Source organism: Macaca mulatta, chromosome 12 (genome assembly GCF_049350105.2).
Source record: "Macaca mulatta isolate MMU2019108-1 chromosome 12, T2T-MMU8v2.0, whole genome shotgun sequence".
NCBI lineage: Eukaryota > Metazoa > Chordata > Mammalia > Primates > Cercopithecidae > Macaca > Macaca mulatta.
In genome coordinates, this window is record NC_133417.1 from 106,115,083 (window position 1) to 106,136,970 (window position 21,888).

The 21,888-nt window shown below is 38.9% G+C and overlaps 1 protein-coding gene across 33 annotated transcripts in view; it reads right to left on the reverse strand.

Moving 5' to 3' along the window:
* Positions 1-21,888, reverse strand: part of HYCC2 (hyccin PI4KA lipid kinase complex subunit 2) — an 83,329-nt gene that overhangs the window by 23,435 nt on the left and 38,006 nt on the right. For 15 of the 33 annotated variants that reach the window (NM_001194005.2, XM_077956348.1, XM_077956338.1 and 12 more), the window contains 4 exon segments: positions 7,088-7,203; positions 9,790-9,870; positions 15,664-15,843; positions 21,495-21,596. In NM_001194005.2, coding sequence (NP_001180934.1) covers positions 7,088-7,203; positions 9,790-9,870; positions 15,664-15,843; positions 21,495-21,596 — 479 coding nt within the window. 33 annotated transcript variants of the gene reach the window in all.

The following is a 21,888-nucleotide window of genomic DNA, read 5'->3' on the forward strand; positions in this document are numbered from 1 at the left end:
TGAGCCACCACGCCTGGCCCTTTTTTTTTTTTTTTTTTTTTTTTTGAGACAGAGTCTCAGGTTGAAGTGCAGAGGTGCAATCTTGGCTCACTGCAACCTCTGCCTCCCAGATTCAAGTGATTCTCCTGCCTCAGCTACCCAGTAGCTGGGATTACAGGCATGCGCCACCACACCTGGCTAATTTTTGTATTTTTAGTAGAGACAGGGTCTCACCATGTTGGCTAAGCTGGCCTCAAACTCCTGGCCTCCAGTAATCCACCTGCCTCAGCTTCCCAAAGCGCTGGGATTACAGGCATGAGCCACCGCGCCTGGCTCCCTAAAGGGGTAAATTTTATGGTATGTGAATTATATCTCAATTCAAAAAATAAATGTAAAGTCAATAATTAACTGAAAACATGCAACATGAAAAACCAGTGTCAATTCCTCAATATTCAAAGAACTATTGCAAGTCACTAAGAAAAAAAAAAAAATACACAGCTCAATAAGAAAAACGGGGCTGGGCACAGTGCCTCACATCTATAATCCCAGCACTTTGGGAGATCGAGGTGGGAGGATTGCTTGAGCCCAGGAATTTGAGACCAGTCTGGGCAATACAGTAAAACAAACCTCTCCCACTAATCGGCCAAAAAAAAAAAGGACACAGGACATGAATACGCAGTTCACAGGTAAAGAAAAACAATAATGAATAACAATGTGACACCAGTTTTTAACTATCAGATTAGTCAAGATTAAAAACTTTGAAAATAGTATTGGCAGTTAGTAGGAGGAAAAACTCTCAAACTACTAGTAGGACATTCAATTGGTATAGTTGTTTTGGAAAGGGTAATTTGACAATATCTACTCAAACTAAAAAAGCAGACATTCTTTTTTTTTTTTTTTGGAGATGGAGTCTTGCTCTGTCACCCAGGCTGAAGTGCAGTGGCGCGATCTCAGCTCACTGCAACCTCCACATCCCGGGTTCAAGCGATTCTCCTACCTCAGCCTCCCAAGTAGCTGAGATTACAGGCACCTGCCACCATGCCCAGCTAATTTTTGTATTTTTAGTAGAGACGAGTTCCACCATGTTGGCCAGGCTGGTCTCGAACACCTGACCTCATGATCCGCCCACCTCGGCGTCCCAAAGTGCTGGGATTACAAGCATGAGCCACCGTGCCCGGCCACAGATATTCTTTAGCATAACAATTTCACTGCTAGGAATTTATCCTACAGATACTTTTTGTGCTCTCACACAAATATATGTACAAAAAATGTGTTCCCAGCAATATTGTTTATAATAGCAAAAACCTGAAAACAATCTAAATTTACTCAATAAGAGATTGGCTAAAAATTGATGGTACATAAATAAAACTGAATAATAACTCATCATTAAAAAGAATAAGATATCTATGTGCTGCTAGAGAAAGAAATACAATTTTTTTTTTTTTTTAGGAGATGGGGTCTCGCTTTGTTGCCCAGGTTGGAGTGCAGTGGTGCAATCATAGCTTACTGCAGCCTCAAACTCCTGGGCTTGGTCCTCCAACCTCAGCCTCCAGAGTACCTAGGACCATAGGCATGTACCACCACACTCAGTTTCTTTTTTAAAGAGATTGGGTCTTGCAATACTGTCCAGGCTGTTCTTGAAGTCCTGTCCTCAAGTGATCCTCCGACCTCAATCTATGCACTAGGATTATAGGCATGAGCCACTGTGTCCAGCCCAAGATTTATTCTTTAAAAAGCTGGGCTGGGAAGCTGAGGCAGGAAAATCGCTTGAACTAGGGAGGTGAAGGTTGCAGTGAGCTGAGATCACGCCATTGCACTCCAGCCTGGGTGACAGAGCAAGACTCCGTCTCAAAAAAAAAAAAAAAAAAAAGAAAAAAAAAAAAAGTCTGGGCATGTACACCTGTAATCCGAGCACTTTGGGAGGCCGAGGCGGGCGAATCACAAGGTCAGGGGTTCGAGACCAGCCTGACCAAAATGGTAAAACCCCATCTCTACTAAAAATACAAAAATTAGCTGGGCATGGTGGCATGCGCCTGTAATCCCAGCTACTCAGGAGACTGAGGCAGGAGAATCGCTTGAACTTGGGAGGCGGAGGTTGCAGTGAGCAGTGATCATGCCACTGCACCCCAGCCTAGGCGACAGAGCAAGACTCCGTCTCAAAAAAAAAAAGTGAAAACTTACCAGCTTGGCAGGTTGGCTGAATTGCATGCAGTTTGCTGCTATGTTTGTTTTGTTGTTGTTGTTGTTGTTGTTGTTTTTGAGATGGAGTTTCGCTCTTGTTGCCCAGGCTGCAGTACAGTGGTACGATCTCAGTTCACTGCAACCTCTGCCTCCTGGGTTCAAGTGATTCTCTTGCCTCAGCCTCCCGAGTAGCTAGGATTACAGGTGCCCACCATCATGCCCGGCTAATTTTTTGTATTTTTAGTGAGACAGGGTTTCACCATGTTGGTCAGGCTGGTCTCAAACTCCTCACCTCAGGTGATCCACCCACCTCAGCCTCCCAAAGTGCTGGGATTATAGGCATGAGCCACCATGCCTGACCTGTTTGGGTTTTTATCAGCTCATGAGTGGTGGCCAGTAGCCTGGCCATGTGATCATGCAGAAACGTAATATAAAACTGGCCTATTAAAGGGGTGTCTGTATGGAAAAAAACAGACATATGGAAACCACTATGGGAATCTGAAGACTGCATAAGTAGGATATGTCAATGCACATCAGGAGAACCTCCTTCTAGAATCAGGTGACTGGCACTTATGGGCAAATATCCCTGTGTCGTCACCTGGTGTGATCACTTGGGTCCATGAAATGAGTGGACATGGTGGTACTGCAGCAATGCAGAGATGGGTTGAATTTAGACATATTCTTTTTGTACCTTCTGAGGCATAAAATGCCAATAACACAGACAAAGACTGCAGATGGCTATGGGGCACATTCCTCTAGGGGAAGGCCCTGCACATAGCTGGCAAGCTGAACAGATGCCAGCAGTCTCTGGAGGCCACAAATGGGTCCTGACAGGAACAGACACTCTGCATTAGGTTTTGCTTATCAGACTGTGGATCAAATGCTCAGAGTACTGTAAGAGGACCAGAAGATACTATACCCATATGGACTGCTTAGTTACATTTTTGGAGCAAGAAACACACTTTAAAGACCAAAAGTCCAACAATGGGCAAAGAGACATCCTCAGGGTAATGGAACAAGCAATTGCATGGAATGAAAGCAATTGAAAAAGAAAATAATTGGAACAATCAAATGAGATATTTTTGGTCTAAAAGGCGGGGGTGAGATACAGGCATGAAGGGCTGGCTTATGGGCCTTCATGACTGTGTACTTAACCTGAGCAGGGCCAAGGGAAGGCCAATTATCACTGGAGAGATTCCTCTGTTTTTCTGGGGGATGTGGGAGGAGGCAGTGGAGAGATGATGCTGGGATAGTCATCATCACTATTCTGTTCTTCCCATAGTGACAGAAGGTGGTGGTATTACTATACTTTTTTCCCTTCTTTTCCACATCACCTCAACATTTTTTTTTCCCCCACCTAAAGCAGTGGTTGCAGTACCAGTGCTGCAACTGTGGGTGCAAGGAGCAGAGATGATTCCTAAGCAAAAAAACTGGAACTACACCTTCAGATCTTTATGTCAGAATTCCTAAAGGCCTGATGGGCTAGGCTGTACCTTCATTCCATCTGGCAAAATTAGGATTGACAGAGAATGTATATTTATCGCCTAGTTGTGATAGCATATTAATTCTTTATATAAATCTACTCTACATCCTTGGGATTGAATTGATGGGGAGGCACTTGCTAGTCAGTTTTGCTGCCAGAAATAGAGACCAACACGATGGCCAAACCTAACCTCTCTCCAAGGGAGGAGAGTTTGAGTATAAATGAAGAGAGAAAGAAATAGTAGCTAAGATTTTTTATTTTTATTTATTTATTTATTTTTCTTTTTTTTTTCTGAGATGGAGTTTCACTCTGTCGCCAAGGCTGGAGTGCAATGGCGTGATTTCGGCTCACTGCAACCTCTGCCTCCCAGGTTCAAGCGATTCTCCTGCCTCAGCCTCCTGAGTAGCTGGGATTACAGGCATGCGCCACCATGCCCGGCTAACTTTTGTATTTTCAGTAGAGACAGGGTTTCACCATCTGGTCTCAAACTCCTGACCTCGTGATCCACCTGCCTCAGCCTCCCAAAGTGCTGGGATTACAGGCGTGAGCCACCGCACTCGCCTATTTTTTTTTTTTTTTTGAGATGGAGTCTCACTCTGTCACCCAGGTTGGAGTGCAATGGCGTGATCTCAGCTCACTGCAACCTCTGCCTCCTGGGTTCAGGCTATTCTCCCTGCCTCAGCCTCTTGAGTAGCTGGGATTACAGGCGCCCACCACCGCACCTGGTTAATTTTTTTTTTTTTTTTTTTTTTTTTGTATTTTTAGTAGAGATGAGGTTTCGCCATGTTGGCCAGGCTGGTTTTGAACTCCTGACCTCAGGTGATCCACCCACCTCGGCCTCCCAAAGTGCTGGGATTACAGGCATGAGCCACTGTGCCCGGCTGAGATTTTTTAAAATGAATAAATGAGTTGTGCAATGTGGGAAATACATCAGCACCCTGGAAGAGGCTCAGAGCAAGAGATGATACTATTAGCTCAATTATACTAGCTGCCTGAAAGAGTAAAAGTCATAAGTTTGTGAGACCACTCCTGCTTTTAGAACTTAATAAGGTTGAACAGAAGTCTGTAAACTTGAGTGACTTCTCTCTGGGAGATATTTTGGTCATATATGATGATGAACTGGGGTAACTGTTAATGACTGACTGGTACTCTATGAATGTGCCAGTATCTTTGGCTCTTATTTTTCAGGTTTCATTTACTGCCATCCTGTGACATGGTATAATATTGGCATTGTTGGTAAGGTTATAATATTGGTCATATGTATTGGAAATTGAATTGAAGCCTCCTTCGAATGAATACTAATAGAACATGACTTGCCTGAGGAGGAAGGAGATTTAGCTAATCAATAGCTAATTTCTACGACAAATAGTTCTGCACAAGTTTACCATGAGGTAGGTCAAGAAGAGAGGTGAGGTAATCATATTTGTGCAAAAATATGAAAATATATGCAAACATTAAAGGACGAATTATTTATTTAAATCTATCTGTAACCTACACTGGTTCCTCCAAATGTTAGGCATATTCATAATGATAGTATCTGTCATATAAATGCTATACTAAATGTAAATGCCCAGATAAACAAGATCATTTTTGAGCCTTGGCCAAAGACCAGGAGACAGCCTATATAATAAATATAGGTGTTTCTCAACCTATGATGGAATTGCATACCAATAAACCCATTGTAAATCGAGAATATCATAAGTAAAAAATGCATTTAATACATCTACTCTACTGAACATCATAGCATAGTCCAGCCTACCTTAAATGTGCTCAGAACACTTACATTAGCCCTACAGTTGGGCAAAAATCATCTAACACAAAGCCTATTTTATATTTATCATAAAATTGAGTATCTCATGTAATTTACTGACCACTGTACTGAAAGTAAAAATGAGAAGGGTTGCATAGCGACTTGAAGTACAGTTTCTACTGAATGCATATTGCTTTCATACCATTGTAAAGTTGGAAAACCTTAAGTTGAACCATAATAATTCATGGGCCATCTATAAACTGGCCTTCCCCAAAGAGAGGTCTGGCATTTGCTCCTAAGAAGTTAATCTGTGTCATATCTGATAAAGAGTCTTTGTTTAGGGCAGGGACTGGTAACACCAGAACTTAGGGCTGGACTGACCACATCTGACTTTCTTAGGTAGGAGTTGGCCATGACAGAAAGAACTACCATGTCGATTTAAGGTGGTACCTCTGGGTCACACTGCATCAGTCCACATGGAGGCTGAGATCAACAGTGGGCAATCAACCTAATCAATCATGCCTACATAATGATGCCTCAATAAAAAAACTCTGGAAACCAGAGCTTAAATGAGCCTCCCCCATTACCAGTACTTTGTGTTTACTGTCATACACTGATGCCAGGAGGTTGTAATGTATCCTGACTTCAGGGGAAAGGACAATAAATGCTTTGTGTTTTAAACACTTCATATTCTACTACATGTGTCTCTTTTGGCTGATTTTAATCTGTATTCTTTCCTTGTAATAAACCATAACTGTGAGTATAATGGCTTTCAGTGAATTCTGTGAGTCCGTCTAGCAAATTATCAAACAAGAGTTTAGTTTTGGGAACTCCCAAAACTTTCAATTTAGTCAGAAGTGAGGGCAATTTTGGAACCTGTCCCTGAAACTCTGTCTAACTTCAGGAACGAATCCCATTCTACAACCAAGAAAGCAAGGTATACAGAATAGATAAACTGCCTGAGGGAAAAATTTCTAAATTGCAGTACTAGAATATGAATCCTGATTTGACTGACTGCACGTTCACTTTTTAAACTGCTTTATACAAGATGACCATAACATAATACCAAACGTTAGAAAATGGGTATTTCATGACTATGATGTATTTACCTTTTGGACTCTTTTCATACCAAACTTGAATTGAAGTAATTATAGTTAACTACTAAGCATAAGTTAACAATTGTTAGCTGAGTGCAGTGGTGCATGCCTGTAATCCCAGCTACTCACGAATCTAAGGTGGGAGGATCATGTTGAGGCCAGGAGATCAAGACCAGCCTGGGCAACATAACTAGACTCTGTCTCTAAATATATAAATAAATGGGCCAGGTGCAGTGGCTCATGCCTATAATCTCAGCACTTTGTGAGGCTGAGGCAGGAGAAGTGCTTGAGGCTAGGAGTTCGAGACCAGCCTGGGCAACATAGCAAGACCTTTCTCTACAAAAAATTAAAAAAAAAAAAAATTGGCCAGGCATGGTGGTGCATACCCGTAGTCCTAGCTACTTGGAAAGCTGAGGTGGGAAGATCACTTAAGCCTGGGAGGTCCAGGCTGCAGTAAGCCATGTTTGTGCCACTACACTCCAGCCTGGGTGACAGAGTGAGACTCTGTCATTCATTCATTCATTCATTCATTCATTCATTCATATATTCATGCATACATACATACAAGTTGGTACTATATACAGTTTTGACCATTACCGGTTCTGTGCCGTGAATGTTTCCCTCTGAGGATGAAGATCACTATAAACAACTCTGATGAGATCATGCTGACACAATGCCCCTTCTGTCAAAGCCATGGATCCAATTGTTGAAGGCTACAAAAATAAGGTACAGTATGAGACAGTGTCTCTACCATGAAGTAAAAATCTGTATCATGTAATAATATTTAATTTTCTTTTCCACAAAAGGCAGTTTTAGATCATTTATTCTTCTCATTCTTCACAGAAAACATTCAGAATCTTTCAATTCTCAATTACATAAATTATATAGCTTCTTTTGGAAATTGTCTGTAAAATATAAAACTAAAAATATTTTTAAAAGGTTATATATAATAAATCTATATTTAAAGGAGTAAGAAAAGTTGCTGAAAAAACTAAAGGTTAAAAATACATCCATTTTGATGTCTATATTTCAGAACAGAGTACAACTGCTTATAATTATACAAACAATATTAAATACTATAATCAAATATCTATCTTTTCTTTTGAAACACAGTCTCGCTCTGTCGCCCAGGATGGAGTGCAGTAACACGATCTTGGCTCACTGAAACCTCCGCCTTTTGGGTTCCAGCGATTCCGGTGCCTTAGACACCCAAGTAGCTGGGATTACAGGTACCCTCTATCACGTCCAGCTAATTTTTGTACTTTTAGTAGAGACAGGGTTTCGCCATGTTGTTGGCCAGGCTGGTCTCAAACTTCTGACCTCAAGTGATCCACCCACCTCAGCCTCCCAAAGTGCTGGAATTACAAGCATGAGCCACCATACCCAGCCCAGATGTCTCTTTAATACTAACATCATTGAGTTCGTGTTTCTAAAGTTAGAAGAACGATCCAGGCTGGGCGCGGTGGCTCACGCCTGTAATCCCAGCACTCTGGGAGGCCGAGGCGGGCAGATCAAGAGGTCAGGAGATCGAGACCATCCAGGCTAACATGGTGAAACCCAATCTCTACTAAAAATACATAAAAATTAGCCGGGCTTGTGGCACGCACCTATAGTCCCAGCTACTCGGGAGGCTGAGGCAGGAGAATCGCTTGAACCCAGGAGGCAGAGGTGGCAGTGAGCTGAGATCGCACCACTGCACTCCATCCTGGGTGACAGAGCGAGACTCTGTCTCAAAAAAAAAAAAAAAAAAATAGAAGAACCATCCATTCATTAATACTTTACTACTCTCCATTTTACTTTATAACATGATACACAGAACTTAATTAAAATCTATTACTCAGAAATACATTGTGCTAAAATGATTCCTGGCTAAATGGGAGACATTCTATTTTAAACACAAAACAAAGTCCCAGGGAATTAATTAAGCAAATTAATAGTGCAAAGAGCTATGAGATGGTCAGGATACTGTGTGTTGACAGGAAAATAGAATATAATTTTTAGACTACTAGTAAAGTTTCTCTAAATGTTATCCTCACAACTTAGTGTAGCAACAATAGAGGCCACTGCAGATCAGAAGTTTGATTCATAACAGTTTCTTATTGGATTTTACTTAAAGACAGAAAGCAGAAAAAGTTCAGCTCAACAGGCATCATTTACCTACACGATTATCAGTGTTCTCGAATTCTTCAACCAAATAAATATAAGCTAAAAAGTATAATGTACTGAACACCTAGAATGCAACAATTAGATTCCTTTAAACTGAAATATAACAGAGTGTCAACATTCTTTTAAGTAGTTATTTTCCTAGAATAATAAAGAATAACAAAAACAAATCAATCTAAGGTGATTTCTAAGTAGTATAGAAGACTTTAAAAATTAAAGAATATTTTTAAGGCTTACGATTTTAAAAATTAAAAATACAAATATAAAAAAATTAATGAATTTTTAAAAAATTCATAAAAGATTAATGAAAGTAAAAAATGATACTGGTAGAGCCGGATGCGGTGGCTCACGCCTATAATCCCAGCACTTTGGGAGGCCAAGGTGGGCGGATCACAAGGTCAGGTGTTCGAGATAAGCCTGGCCAACACGGTGAAATCCCATCTCTACTAAAAATAAAAAAATTAACGGGCATGGTGGTGCGCGTCTGCAGTCCCTGCTACTGGGGAGGCCAAGGCAGGAGAATTGCTTGAACCCAGGAGGCAGAGGTTGCAGTGAGCCAAGACTGCACCACTGCACTCTAGCCTGAGGGACAGTGCAAGAGTTTGTCTTCAAAAAGATACAGAAGAATAAAAAAACAAAAAGAACTAGAGAAAATGTTTCATTATTTTCTGCCTCTCTTGTCACAGCTCAGTCTTGTAATAACAAACATCCACTTTTTTGTTTGTTTTTTGAGAAAGAGTCTCGCTCTGTAACCTAGGCTGGAGTGCAGTGGCGCAATCTTGGCTCACTGCAAACTCTGTCTCCCGGGTTCACGCCATTCTCCCACCTTAGCCTCCCGAGTAGCTGGGACTACAGGCCCCCGCCACCACGCCCGGCTAATTTTTTGTGTTTTTAGTAGAGACGGGGTTTCACCAGGTTAGCCAGGATGGTCTCGATCTCCTGACCTCATGATCCTCCCGCCCCGGCCTCCCAAAGTGCTGGGATTACAGGTGTGAGCCACTGCACCCAGCACATCCACTTTTAAGAAGTAAATCAGTAAAGATATTTTAGGAATATTTATCTCTGATAAGAAACTGACTTTTTGATTTGTTACTCAATATAATTTAAAATAATTCCACCTTTCCAATGTTACTTACTTCATGGTATATTGAAGGCTTGGATAAGGAGGGGATAGTGAAAGACAGAACTTTATTGTTCCCATCTTTATCAGCAATTTCCTATAGCCAAAAAATATACAAAGATAATGAAATAATCACAGATCTACAAGAAATAATAATTACTTTCTTAATTTACAGACTATATGACTGGCAGTAGAAAGATTTTTCAGAAATAGTAATGGATAAAAATATTACCACCCTAGTTTATATTTTCTAACTTATTAGCAAATTTGTACACTTTGGTAGTAGAGTTATAATCCACAGAATCCACAGAGAGATAGATATTGAGTACAATTCTATACAAAATCAAATACAATATGACAGCAAAGACATGAGGCAGGCAAACAAATGAATTTGATGTTAAATTTACATACAGGATGGGAAGATTACAAGTGATTAGATCTTTTAGTAAAAACACGGCTATGCTAAACAGATTAAAATGAAAAAACCAAGAGATCCACACTTATGAAAACAAGAAAAACACATTAATTTAATACAGAATGAATTTTTTCCAGCTTTACTGAGGTATAATTGACAAATGAACATTATATATTTGTGGCATAAAACATGATGTTTTGATATATGTATACACTGTGAAATGATTAAAATAATCAAGCTAATTAACAAACACAACACCTCAGTTATCCTTTTTTTAAAAATGGTGAGAACATTTATCAATGAATCTTGAATAAAAGATTCTTACAATCATTTAGCAATAAACGAATGACCTGAAATAAGCCACAATTAATAATTATATTGGGCCAGGTGTGGTGGCTCAGGCCTGCAATCCCATCACTTTGGGAGGCCAAGGCAGTCAGATTGCTTGAGCTCAGGAGTTCAAGACCAAAAAAATACAAAAAAATATTTTTTCTACAAAAAAATACAAAAATTAGCTGGGCATCGTATTGCAGGCCTGTAGTCCCAGCTACTCAGGAGGCTGAGGTGGGAGGATCCCTTGAGCCTGGGAGGTGGAGGTTGCAGTGAGCTGAGATCACCCAATGCACTCCAGCATGAGTGACAGCATGACACCCTGTCTCAAAAACAAACAAACAAAATGATTATTAGTCTAAGTCATTAAAAATAAATTCATATTTAGGTAATTTTTACTAAGCTACAAGAAAGTTCTTGTGATTTTATTAAAAACACTTTCTTTTCATAAAAAAGACAATGGACAACGGTATCCTTCATTTCTCCATCTCCGGCACCTCCAATATTCCTGTTATAAATAAATATGTGTGGCCAGGCACAGTGGCTCACGCCTGTAATCCCAGCACTTTGGGAGGCAGAGGCGGGCGGATCACCTAAGGTCAGGAGTTCGAGACCAGCCTGGCCAACATGGTGAAACCCCGTCTCTACTAAAAATACAAAAATTAGCCAGGCACGGTGGCAGGCACCTGTAATCCCAGTTACTCAGGAGGCTGAGGCAGGAGAACCCAGGAGGCAGAGGTTGCAGTGAGCCGAGATCACGCCATTGCACTCTAGCCTGGGGACAAGAGTGAGATGTCGTTTCAAAAAAAAATATATATATATATATGTACACACACACACACACACACACACACACACACACATATGCCTACAGACGACGACAATCAGAGGAGTGAAAACTGCAGCAATCCTTTTCCCCACTGTCTTATTTTTGTCTATTTCCCTTACAACTCATATTAGCATACATCACTGGCATAAAATCCATAGAGAGAAGACTGCTCTTACTAGACCTACATGGCAGTAGTCAGAGACTGAGTAGTTGCATGGCCTAAAAAGAAGATACATCAGGCTGGGCACAGTGGCTCACGCCTGTAATCCCAGCACTTTGGGAGGCCGAGGCGGGTATCACTTGAGGTCAGGAGTTCGAGACTAGCCTGGCCAACAAAGCAAAACCCAATCTCTACTAAAAATACAAAAATTAGCTGGGCATGGTGGCACATGCCTATAATCCCAGCTACCTGGGAGGCTGAGGCAGGAGAATCACTTGAACCCCAGAGGCAAACGTTGCAGAGAGCTGAGACTGCCAGTGCACTTCAGCCTAGGCGACAGCTGAGACTGTGCCACTGCACTCCATTTCAAAAAAAAAAGAAGAAACAATAACAGCAGCAATAATCCTCATCACCAAACACAAACCCCAAAGAACTTCTGTATAGGACTCATTTCTGAGTTTATGATGTCACATAAGAGTACCAATTACATGTGAATAATGACCATACCTCTAATTACGGTAGGAAAATAGGTCTGAAAAGTTCCTTGAGGATATAACTTCTTTGTAGTCAAACCAGGTCCCACCACATTTGGGCCACTGTGCTTCAGAGAAAGTCTATGCTAAGATGAATGGGCCTGATTTAAGTTAGACAAAAATGTTTTAATTTTATTGTTAAATTTCAAATTAAGCCTAATACTTTTGATTTATCTTTGCAGGTATTTGTGAAAAGGATATGCTAAATTTTGTTTAAGGGAAATATAAAACTTCCCCTGGGGCTATTTGAAACAAAGTAGTGCTGGGGAGGGAAAGAAGGAAAAACAGAAAAGAATATATGGACGACTCCCAGTGTGATTAAGAAAAACTGAGAACCACAGAAAAGGAAGAATACAGATATCAAGGGAATTAAAAGGAGTCCAAAGCCTAGGGTTACACTTCTGACATAAAACTGAGCAAAAAATTTTTCTATAGTATACTAATTTTGCATTGTCAAACAGCACCAACAAGTTATGTCAACAATTTGTCCAACATGACACTTTGCAAAATGTTTCATGTGCCTCATTATTGAATTTTATTACACTAAACACATTAATGAAAATGATAGCTTAATGCTAAGCGTAGTCTAAAACACCAAGTTCCATCATTAAATCAACAAACATTTACTAAGTATCTGCTGGTAAGCACTATAGGAAACACAGTGGTAAATAAAACAGACTTCCTACTTGAAAAGAAAAAACAATCAGGCAAGTTAGGAAAGTAGAGAATTTTATTCCTAGATCAATTTTCATTGTTTTTAAATTTTAATTTTGATGGTAATTTTGATGAACATTTATAAACACCTTAGGCAACATAATGAATTCTTCAAGTTGTTTTTAATCCTACTAACAATGTTTTCTTTTTTACAGATGAGGCAACTGAAGTCAAGATATTAAGTAACTTGTCCCAATTTAAAACAGCCAATAAGTGGCAGGGCATGGTTCTGAACTGAATACAAGTCATGCTAAAGCCCTTGCTCCTTCCTTCAGACTTCTAGCGATGGAAATGTTTGCTAATGATTTTTTAAAGTAACTAATACTTAGAGGAGTGAGCACTGGTACAGAAGAATATTTACCATGAGATTCAATTTTCTTGTACTTTATTACCTTTCAGTTATAAAACTAAACTTTTATTATGTGGAGTGTTTGTTTACAATGTATACTAAATACACAAAATATTAAGACTTCAAGGCGCAGAAATTTCAATACTAATGGTCCTTAACTGGACATCATGAGAAAAAAATAGAATAATAATGTTTACGGTACTTAATTCCTTAGAAGAAAAGAGTTTTATAAACAATGTACTATCAAATACATGATATATTATCAAATAACTATTAACAAATTTACAACTTTTATGACAAATAACACTTTGGTTTCTCAATTGCTACCCCACTCAATGACTCCAAGATACATTCATAAAATTCACGATTCTTTATTGATGAGTTCAGGTAACTGCCCAATTTTGTAGAGGCACATGGGAATGGAAATATGATGCTGTGATATTTTGTTTCCCTGAATTGCACAAGAAAAGGTGCCTTGTGCTGCCCAAATCTTCAGAAAAGTGCTACGCAGATGATCCCATGTTCCTAAACTCTCCCTCACCTTTTCACCTTGCTTCCTACAGTCTTTGTAACCTTTCTAGCATACCCTCCCCATCTTGCAGAAGTGATCAACTCTCAATCTTTGAGTTCTATGTAAAGCCCCTAGTATCTCAGAAGTGTTTATGGTTTCTTTCCTCCCCCTAGTTTCCACTGTGTTCTTACTAAGATTTTAAAAATCCTACCATGCTATAATACTACATGAACTTTTTTCCTGAAACTGATGTCCTCCCCTCAGAGAAACAGAAATCTCATGTCCATTTGCCTCACTCTTCTCAATTATGTATATAGCCTTTAATATATAAGAAGTGGTGACTAAATTCAATTTATAATTCAAAAGTCTCTCTGCATATCACCACAAGATTCATCTTCCTAATATATAATACAATTCTTCTGTTCAAAACCCTCTAATTGCTTTGAAGAGAACCCAAACCTAAACTCTTCACTTTAAAAAGACTCTCCAAAACTGACACAAAATTGTCTTTTCCAGCTTGCATATATACTCTGTGCTTCAAACAGAATTACTTTCTATTTCCAGGACGTGACCTGACTCTCCTGCCTCTCTGCTTATGTTCAATTGATAGCTGCTTCCTGAAACCTCACCTGCTCCTTATCTCAATGGGCCAAAACTATACCTCTTCATAAGGCCCAGCTTAGATGCCATCACCTCAATAAAGCCTGCCATGATAACTTCAGCTAACATCTGAGTTTCTCTCTAAAATCCTCTTATTATACAAACCGCATTATTAGTTATCTGTAAACATGTCTTTTCAAACACAGCAGGAGTTTCCTAAAAGTAGGTGCCACACATGTAATTCTCCATATTTTCAGTGTCCAACTCAATGCCATACATCCAAAAACATTTATAAATATTGGTCAAATAAAATAATTTGGCCGGGCGCGGTGGCTCACCCCTGTAATCCCAGCACTTTGGGAGGCCGAGGCGGGCGGATCACAAGGTCAGGAGATCGAGACCACGGTGAAACCCCGTCTCTACTAAAAATACAAAAAATTAGCCAGGCGCGGTTGTGGGCACCTGTAGTCCCAGCTACTCGGGAGGCTGAGGCAGAAGAATGGCATGAACCCGGGAGGCGGAGCTTGCAGTGAGCCGAGATCGCGCCACTGCACTCCAGCCTGGGCGACAGAGCGAGACTCCGTCTCAAGAAAAAAAAAATAAATAATAATAATAATAATTTGAAGAAATAAATATTAATAATGCTATCAATTATAGTAGTTTTACATACTTTGTAAAATATATTATCAAAAAATGCATTATCAGTATTTACCCCTGTACTCAACCTAATTAGTTCAAACAAGTTACATTTATAGACATTTGAATTGTTTTTTGTTTTTTTGAGATGTGGTCCTGCTCTCTTGTCCAGGCTTGAGCACAGTGGCATGATCATGGCTCACTACAGCCTTGACTTCCTGGGCTCCAGAAATCTTCCCATCTCAGCCTCCTAAGTAGCTGGGACTACAGGTATATGCCACCATGCCCAGCTAATTTTTTATAGAGACAAGATTTGGTTAAGCTGCCCAGGCTGGTCTCAAAACTCCTGGGCTCAAGTGCTCCTCAGACCTTGGCCTCCCAAAGTGCTGGAATTATAGGCATGAGTCACTACATCTGGCCTCAATTTATTTATCTAGTATTTTTATTTTTTTTTTTTGAGACAGAGTCTCAGTCCTTTCACCCAGGCTGGAGTGCAGTGGTACAATCTTGGCTCACTGCAACCTCCAACTCCCCAGTTCCAGCGATTCTCCTGCCTCAGCCTCCCGAGTAGCTGAGATTACAAGAATACACCGCCATGTTTGTCTAATTTTTGTATTTTTAGTAGAGACAAAGTCTCACCATGTTGGCCAGGCTGGTCTCAAACTCCTGACCTCAAGTGATATGCCTGCCTCGGCCTCCCAAAATGCTGGGATTACAGGCATGAGCCTGGCCGATTCATTTTTCTCTAAACATTCCTTAAGTATTTCAGAGGACCTTACAAAATACTTAAAATTTCTGTCACCTTCAACTTACCAAATTGTATATTCCTAACAGAAGTGCTTCAATGCAACCATTACTCTGTCTGTCTCGGCTAACTGTAAGCCGTAAATAAACCCACATCAATTCTGGCAAGAACTGCAGTGTGAACCTCTTAAGTCGAACCTCTGAGCTACGATAGAGCTCAAACAGCTGATGGCAGACAGGCTCCAGGAGCTAAAAGGAAAATAAAGTGCACTGGTCATTTCAATTCTTTTGGTTGTAATTCTTTTTTGTTTTTTCTTTTAAAGGCACCTATATCTGTATAAAACTTTTAAAATAGTCTTAATATTAACTTCTCCATATTTTGAGTTAATTTAACCAAAACCTTTGTGTAAAGAGACCACATATTAAACTGACCAATCCACTAACTATAAGAAGTATTTTGTGCCCATATATCAATGTACCTTTCAGTATAGTGTACTACTAAATTTACTAGATTATTAGTCCTTTAGCCAATGTACTACACATTTATATTTAAGAAGAATTTTCCTTTCTATTCTTATCAACTCTTACTATCCTCCATTTCAAAAACTTTCCACTGAAATAAGATAATTTTGCATAATATTGTTGGGAATAAACTTAAAATCTCAACTGAGACTATGATTTAAACAAATTATATACCACTCTTACTGAAAAATGTGTATTGATACAGAATTTTCTAAGAGTCATGTTGTTGTGCAAAGCAATTATTTTTTTCAACCACTGCTAATCAGTTTCTGTATAGTCAAAAATTCTGTACATATTTTGGAATCTGAAGAATCCTATGTAAATCATTTGTTACTTAAATCTGTGAAAAACATGCTTCTTTGGAGGAAAATGTATGCATTTGTAAGTGTTCTGTGGAATCAGTTTTCACTGTATTGATGTCATTGTCTCTAAGTACTCAGTGTCTTCACTGCAATATGAAATTCATTAAAGCATCCACATTCCATGTAAAAAAAAAGTTATATACCACTCAGTAGAAGGGATTTTGCAATAAATATTTGTGCATCCAAAATTCTAGCTAATATTTAAAATACACACAAGTGAAGCAAACCATTTTAAAACTGATTTAAATTTTACTTATTGTATTTATGTGAAAGATTTTAACAGAAATAGCTTTTTCAGTGTTCGATTGGCTAATTTTTCATACGATATCACACAATATGACTTATGAGGAACTTCACAATCTAGAAAACTGAAGAAAATGAACAGTTAAAATAAACTTTCCCACTTTTCCCTAAATATGTACTGCCAATTTAGAATGGGTTTGCTGGAGTAACTGTAGGCTGCACAAAACTGGGCTATGACTTTAAAATTCATATAAAATATTGACAAGAAACTATAAATTTTAAAGTTTAACACTAACTCTTTAAAAAAAAGAATAATAGTTCAGTAATTTCATGTGCTTTCCTCTATTCTGAATGATTAAAATAATGGATATAACTTTGGAAATCTGCTTGAATATAGTTATATACATCTGTAATAATCTAACACTCTACAATAAAAAGTCACTGTCATGATAAAAAGTTAACAAATCCATGTCAATTATATAGTTAATATATTTAGAAGAGTTAGGATTAGCTCTGGAAGAATTCTAAAGTTTAAAAAATTTACATACATACACATCCTAGTCTAGTAAATACTAAGCCCTTTATGTTAAATCACTATCAGAACAGTTTTCAAAATCTTAAAAAATTTTCCAGAGGCTGGGTGTGGAGGTACACATCTGTAGCTCCAGCTATTCACAAGGTTGAAGAGGGTGGATAGCTTCAGCCCTGGAGTTTGAGGCTGCATTGAACCATGATAGCATTACTGCACTCCAGCCTGGGTAAAACAGAGCAAGACTGACACAAAAGTAAAATATTGCAACTCTTCTCTTACATTGAAGTCTAAACCAATCAGATAATTTGTCAAAAGTCGTTGAAGTTAATGGTGAAATAAGACACTAAATTCAGGTCTTCTGACATCAAGTTGATGTTTCCACTCTACCACATTTCTTATATTAGAATGGAGGTATAGATTGTTTAATCACAAACAGTGTATTCCATGTAGTGCCAATAATGAACAAGTAATAAACTTCTGGAAACTGTCAGTTGCTGGCATCTTTCTTAAATACTGAGAGCAATATTCAGTTCTTTGGGAGAAGTAAAAAACTGTTGCTCTCACAAATTTTGTTTACTAAAAATTTATACTCATGTTTCAAACTCAATCTCCTCTTTAGTAAAAAAAACTCTCCAAAGATTGCCTTCTCTAAACTTCAAGGGCCATGGTACAATTATGATGAATTTCTTCTGTGAAGACCTTAAACTCCTCTTTCTCAGTAGCAACAGGTACACTGGCATGTGGGACACTATAATTTAACTAAGCACAGTGAAGTAATACAGGGTTACCAACATTATTACTCTGTTTTATTTTAAGCGAATGGGGGGTAGATGTTGGCAATCCAGTAACTTTTAATCAGATACTACTACAAAGTAAGACTGTTAAAAACTTGCTGGTCAGGCACAATAGCTCATGCCTGTAATCCCGGCAATTTGGGAGGCCAAGGCAGGCTGATGGCTCGAGGCCAGGAGTTTCAGACCAGCCTGTGCAACGTGGCAAAACCTCACCTCTACAAAAAATACAAAAATTAGCCAGGTGTGGTGGCACACGCCTGGGTAATCCTAGCTATTTTGGGGGGCTGAGGCAGAAGAATTGCTTGAGCCCAGGAGGTTCAGGCTATAGTAAGCTGTGTTCAAGTCACTGCACTCCAGCCTGGGTGACAAAGTGAGGCCCTGTCTTAAAAAGAAAAGAAAAGAAAAGAAAAATTGCCAATGTTATGTGTTAAAATCTTTAATTGTGGCCAGGCTCAATAGCTCATGCCTGTAGTCCCAGCACTTTGGGAGGCCAAGGTGGGAGGATCGCTTGAGCCCAGGCATTCAAGGCCAGCCTTGGTAACAAGTGAGACTCTGTCTTTAGAAAACAAAAAATAAAATTAGCAGGGTGTGGTAGCATGTGCCCATAGCTAATTGAGAAGCTGGGTTTGGAGGATCACGAGTCCAGGAGTTTGCGGTTACAGTGAGCTACAATGGTGTCACTGCACTCCAGCATGGAAGAGAGAGTGAGACCATGGCTCAGAAAAAAACAAAAAAACAACAAAAAAACTTTAACTTGAAGCATATGTCTCATAGCACCATGTTCTCAAATTCTTAATATAAATGATTCTGACCTCCCTTAAATGGCACCACCACCCACATCAAAAAGTATTAAAAATCATTATCCTTGGGTTAGAAAAAATCATAACTGACACCTTTCCCAAATTTAGCAAACACTGTTTTGACATGATAATTATTAAGAGACATGCTATTTGATGAACACACTGAGTATTTTGATGGAATAATGAAGATGAAGCCTAACTTGAGTGGGTTAAAGAATGTGAGGTGAAGAAAAGGAGACAAGTAGACAGAGGCTATGAATAAGCAGTATTTTATGAAGTTCATCTGTGAATAGGGACAGAGAAATGGGGTAGATAATAGCAGATAAGCTCAAATAAAGTTTTTAAAAAATAGAATAAGGTTGTTTATCATATTCCACTCATCAGGGAAAGAAAAAAAGATCAGTGATGGAAGAGAGAAGGAATAATTGCAGGACCCGAGTCCTTAAGGTAGCTAGAGAAGATAGGATCCAGGCCTAAGCAGAAGAGATGGCTTTTGATACAACCTGAGATACTTCACCCACTGAACACCAGAAAAGGCAAGAGAGTGCTGTGGAGTGGTAGATTTGAATCAGAAAATATGAAAGTTTCCAAATATTTTCTTTTCTTTTTTTTGAGACGGAGTCTCGCTTTGTCACCAGGCTGGAGTGCATTCGTGCAATCTCGGCTCACTGCAACCTACGCCTCCCAAGTTCAAGCGATTCTCCTGTCTCAGCCTCCCAAGTAACTGGGACTATAGGCTTGCACCACCAGGCTCAGCTAATTTTTGGTATTTTTAGTAGAGACAAGGTTTCATCACGTTGGCCAGGATGGTCTCGATCTCTTGACCTCATGATCCACCCCCGCCCCGCCTCCCAAAGTGCTGAGATTACAGGCGTAAGCCACTGCGCCGACAACTATTTTAAGTTCTAATTCATATTAAATATGGCACATGACAATTTTCTAAAATAATTTCTTGTAACCTAAATAGTACATTTGTTTCTTTCAGAATATAACAAAATTAGGATTAAAAGGGACCTCCTTCTATGACTAACGTCCATAATTGTTTTGAAATTCTATCGAATTCATCATTCTGTTTTTCTGAAGTCTGAATACATGGTTAAAGCCTTCTAACCTGACAGGAGACAGGAGAGAAACTCAAACCTCCTCTAGCAACTGGTTGATTATAATGAATGCTGGATCTTGAGCTCATATCCCTCGAGTTGTAATTTTTCCATTTCTAGCCATGAGACCCCCAAAGTCCCACACATTAATATTATGAAATATGACAACAGAAAGTAATGAGAGTAGCTTTTTTAATGTAAAAGCTTCCAAAGTATTAAACAAAAAAATAGGAAAAGGTTACATCTTATACACTTCTGAGCCCTAATGAAAATGTCATTTTAGAATCTCATTTTGTACTTCACTGTTCTTCCAATCAATATTATTCTATGTTTGTTATGTACATGATAAAATACTAGATTCTAGAGAAGTCACAAATATAGAATATCTGACCACTGCCCATGAAGAGCTTACAATCTAAAGAGAAAGCATTAAAACAAATACATTTTAACAAGCAAAGCTTAAATGTTAAGATAGCGCAAAACAAGGGGTAGGGAATACACACATTCATTATTCAAAGAATTCTGAAAACTCTTGACCATATGGATATGCATATACGTACATTACGCATATCCAGAGTTATAAAACATTCAGAAATACACTGCAAGAGAAAAAGCAAATGAATCCTGCAATTGCTGCTACAAATAGCAACAGATGCAAGTCTAACTGAGAGCCAATCGCAATTTAGGAGACAGGAAAGAAGGAGGTCAATAAGCAAGCTTTTAGTGATAGGACAAAAATGAAGATGCACTTTAAGTTAAGCTGCTGGTTAGGAGGGGATTACCTGAACTTCTTCAAACTCACTCCAGTACACAGCAGAGGCACTCTTGGAGGTTGTATCTGGGAAGATAAGAAGCTACTTTCCTGTGTGTTCCTTTCATTTTCATTTTAAGCATACATGAATCCAGTGGTGATAAAACTGTATGTCACACTACTGTGTTAATGGAAAGATAATGTGTGTATTTTGCATAAGTTAACATACAGATTCAATAACTGCACTTTTTCCTTCTATCACAAGGTTAAATAATACAAAACTCTTACTCTAAGATTATCGATCTTGACTACTTAGACTAAAAAGTGCTTCCTCTGATCCTTTTCAAGCTAAATTGACTAGCAGCATCATTTTGTGTTATCAGTTTGATTTTAGAGTGATTATACCTAATTATATATTCTCAGAAAAATAACTGTAAAAATACTTAAGATAAATAAAGTTGGATCAGTATACAGTTAAAATATGGCTTCCAGAGCAGGAAACATTCCAGAACAGGCAACAGAAAAGTTTCAAATAAATAATCCACTGAGATGATGGTCACTAAAATCAACAATCAAAACATACTGCACACTGAACAGGAAAAAATTTGACCAAAACATTTCAAAATATGGAAAGGCAGGGAATAGGGAAAGCCAAAGCAACTATCAGAATGAAAAACAGCAGAAAGAAAATTTTCCAGATTCACAAGAAGAGAAAACTATAAAACTTAAATTTACATGTTTTGGTAAACATATTTCATTTCACTATGTAGAAATTATTTTTCTTGAGCTCTCCTACCTCATTATTCGAATCCTGAATAACTTTATAGAGGGCTGGTACAAGTGTTTTTTTCCGGTGTAAAGTTGCTGCATAACTGGTGATCTGAGTGTCAGGTAATGCCTAAAAGAAACCACCAAAGGAAAACAAAAGTGAACATTTGAGAAGTGAGGAACTTTATTTTACACAAGTAGTTCTTGAACAGATTTACAACAAACTCAAGTAAGAAAAGTAAAAATAATTAATATAAAGAAATAGGCTGGGCACAGTGGCTTATGCCTGGAATCCCAGCAGTTTGGGAAGTCAAGGTGAGCGTATCACTTGTGGTCAGGAGTTCAAGACCAGCCTGGCCAACATGGTGAAACCTGTCTCTACTAAAAATACCAAAAATTAGCCAGGCATGGTGGTGGGCTCC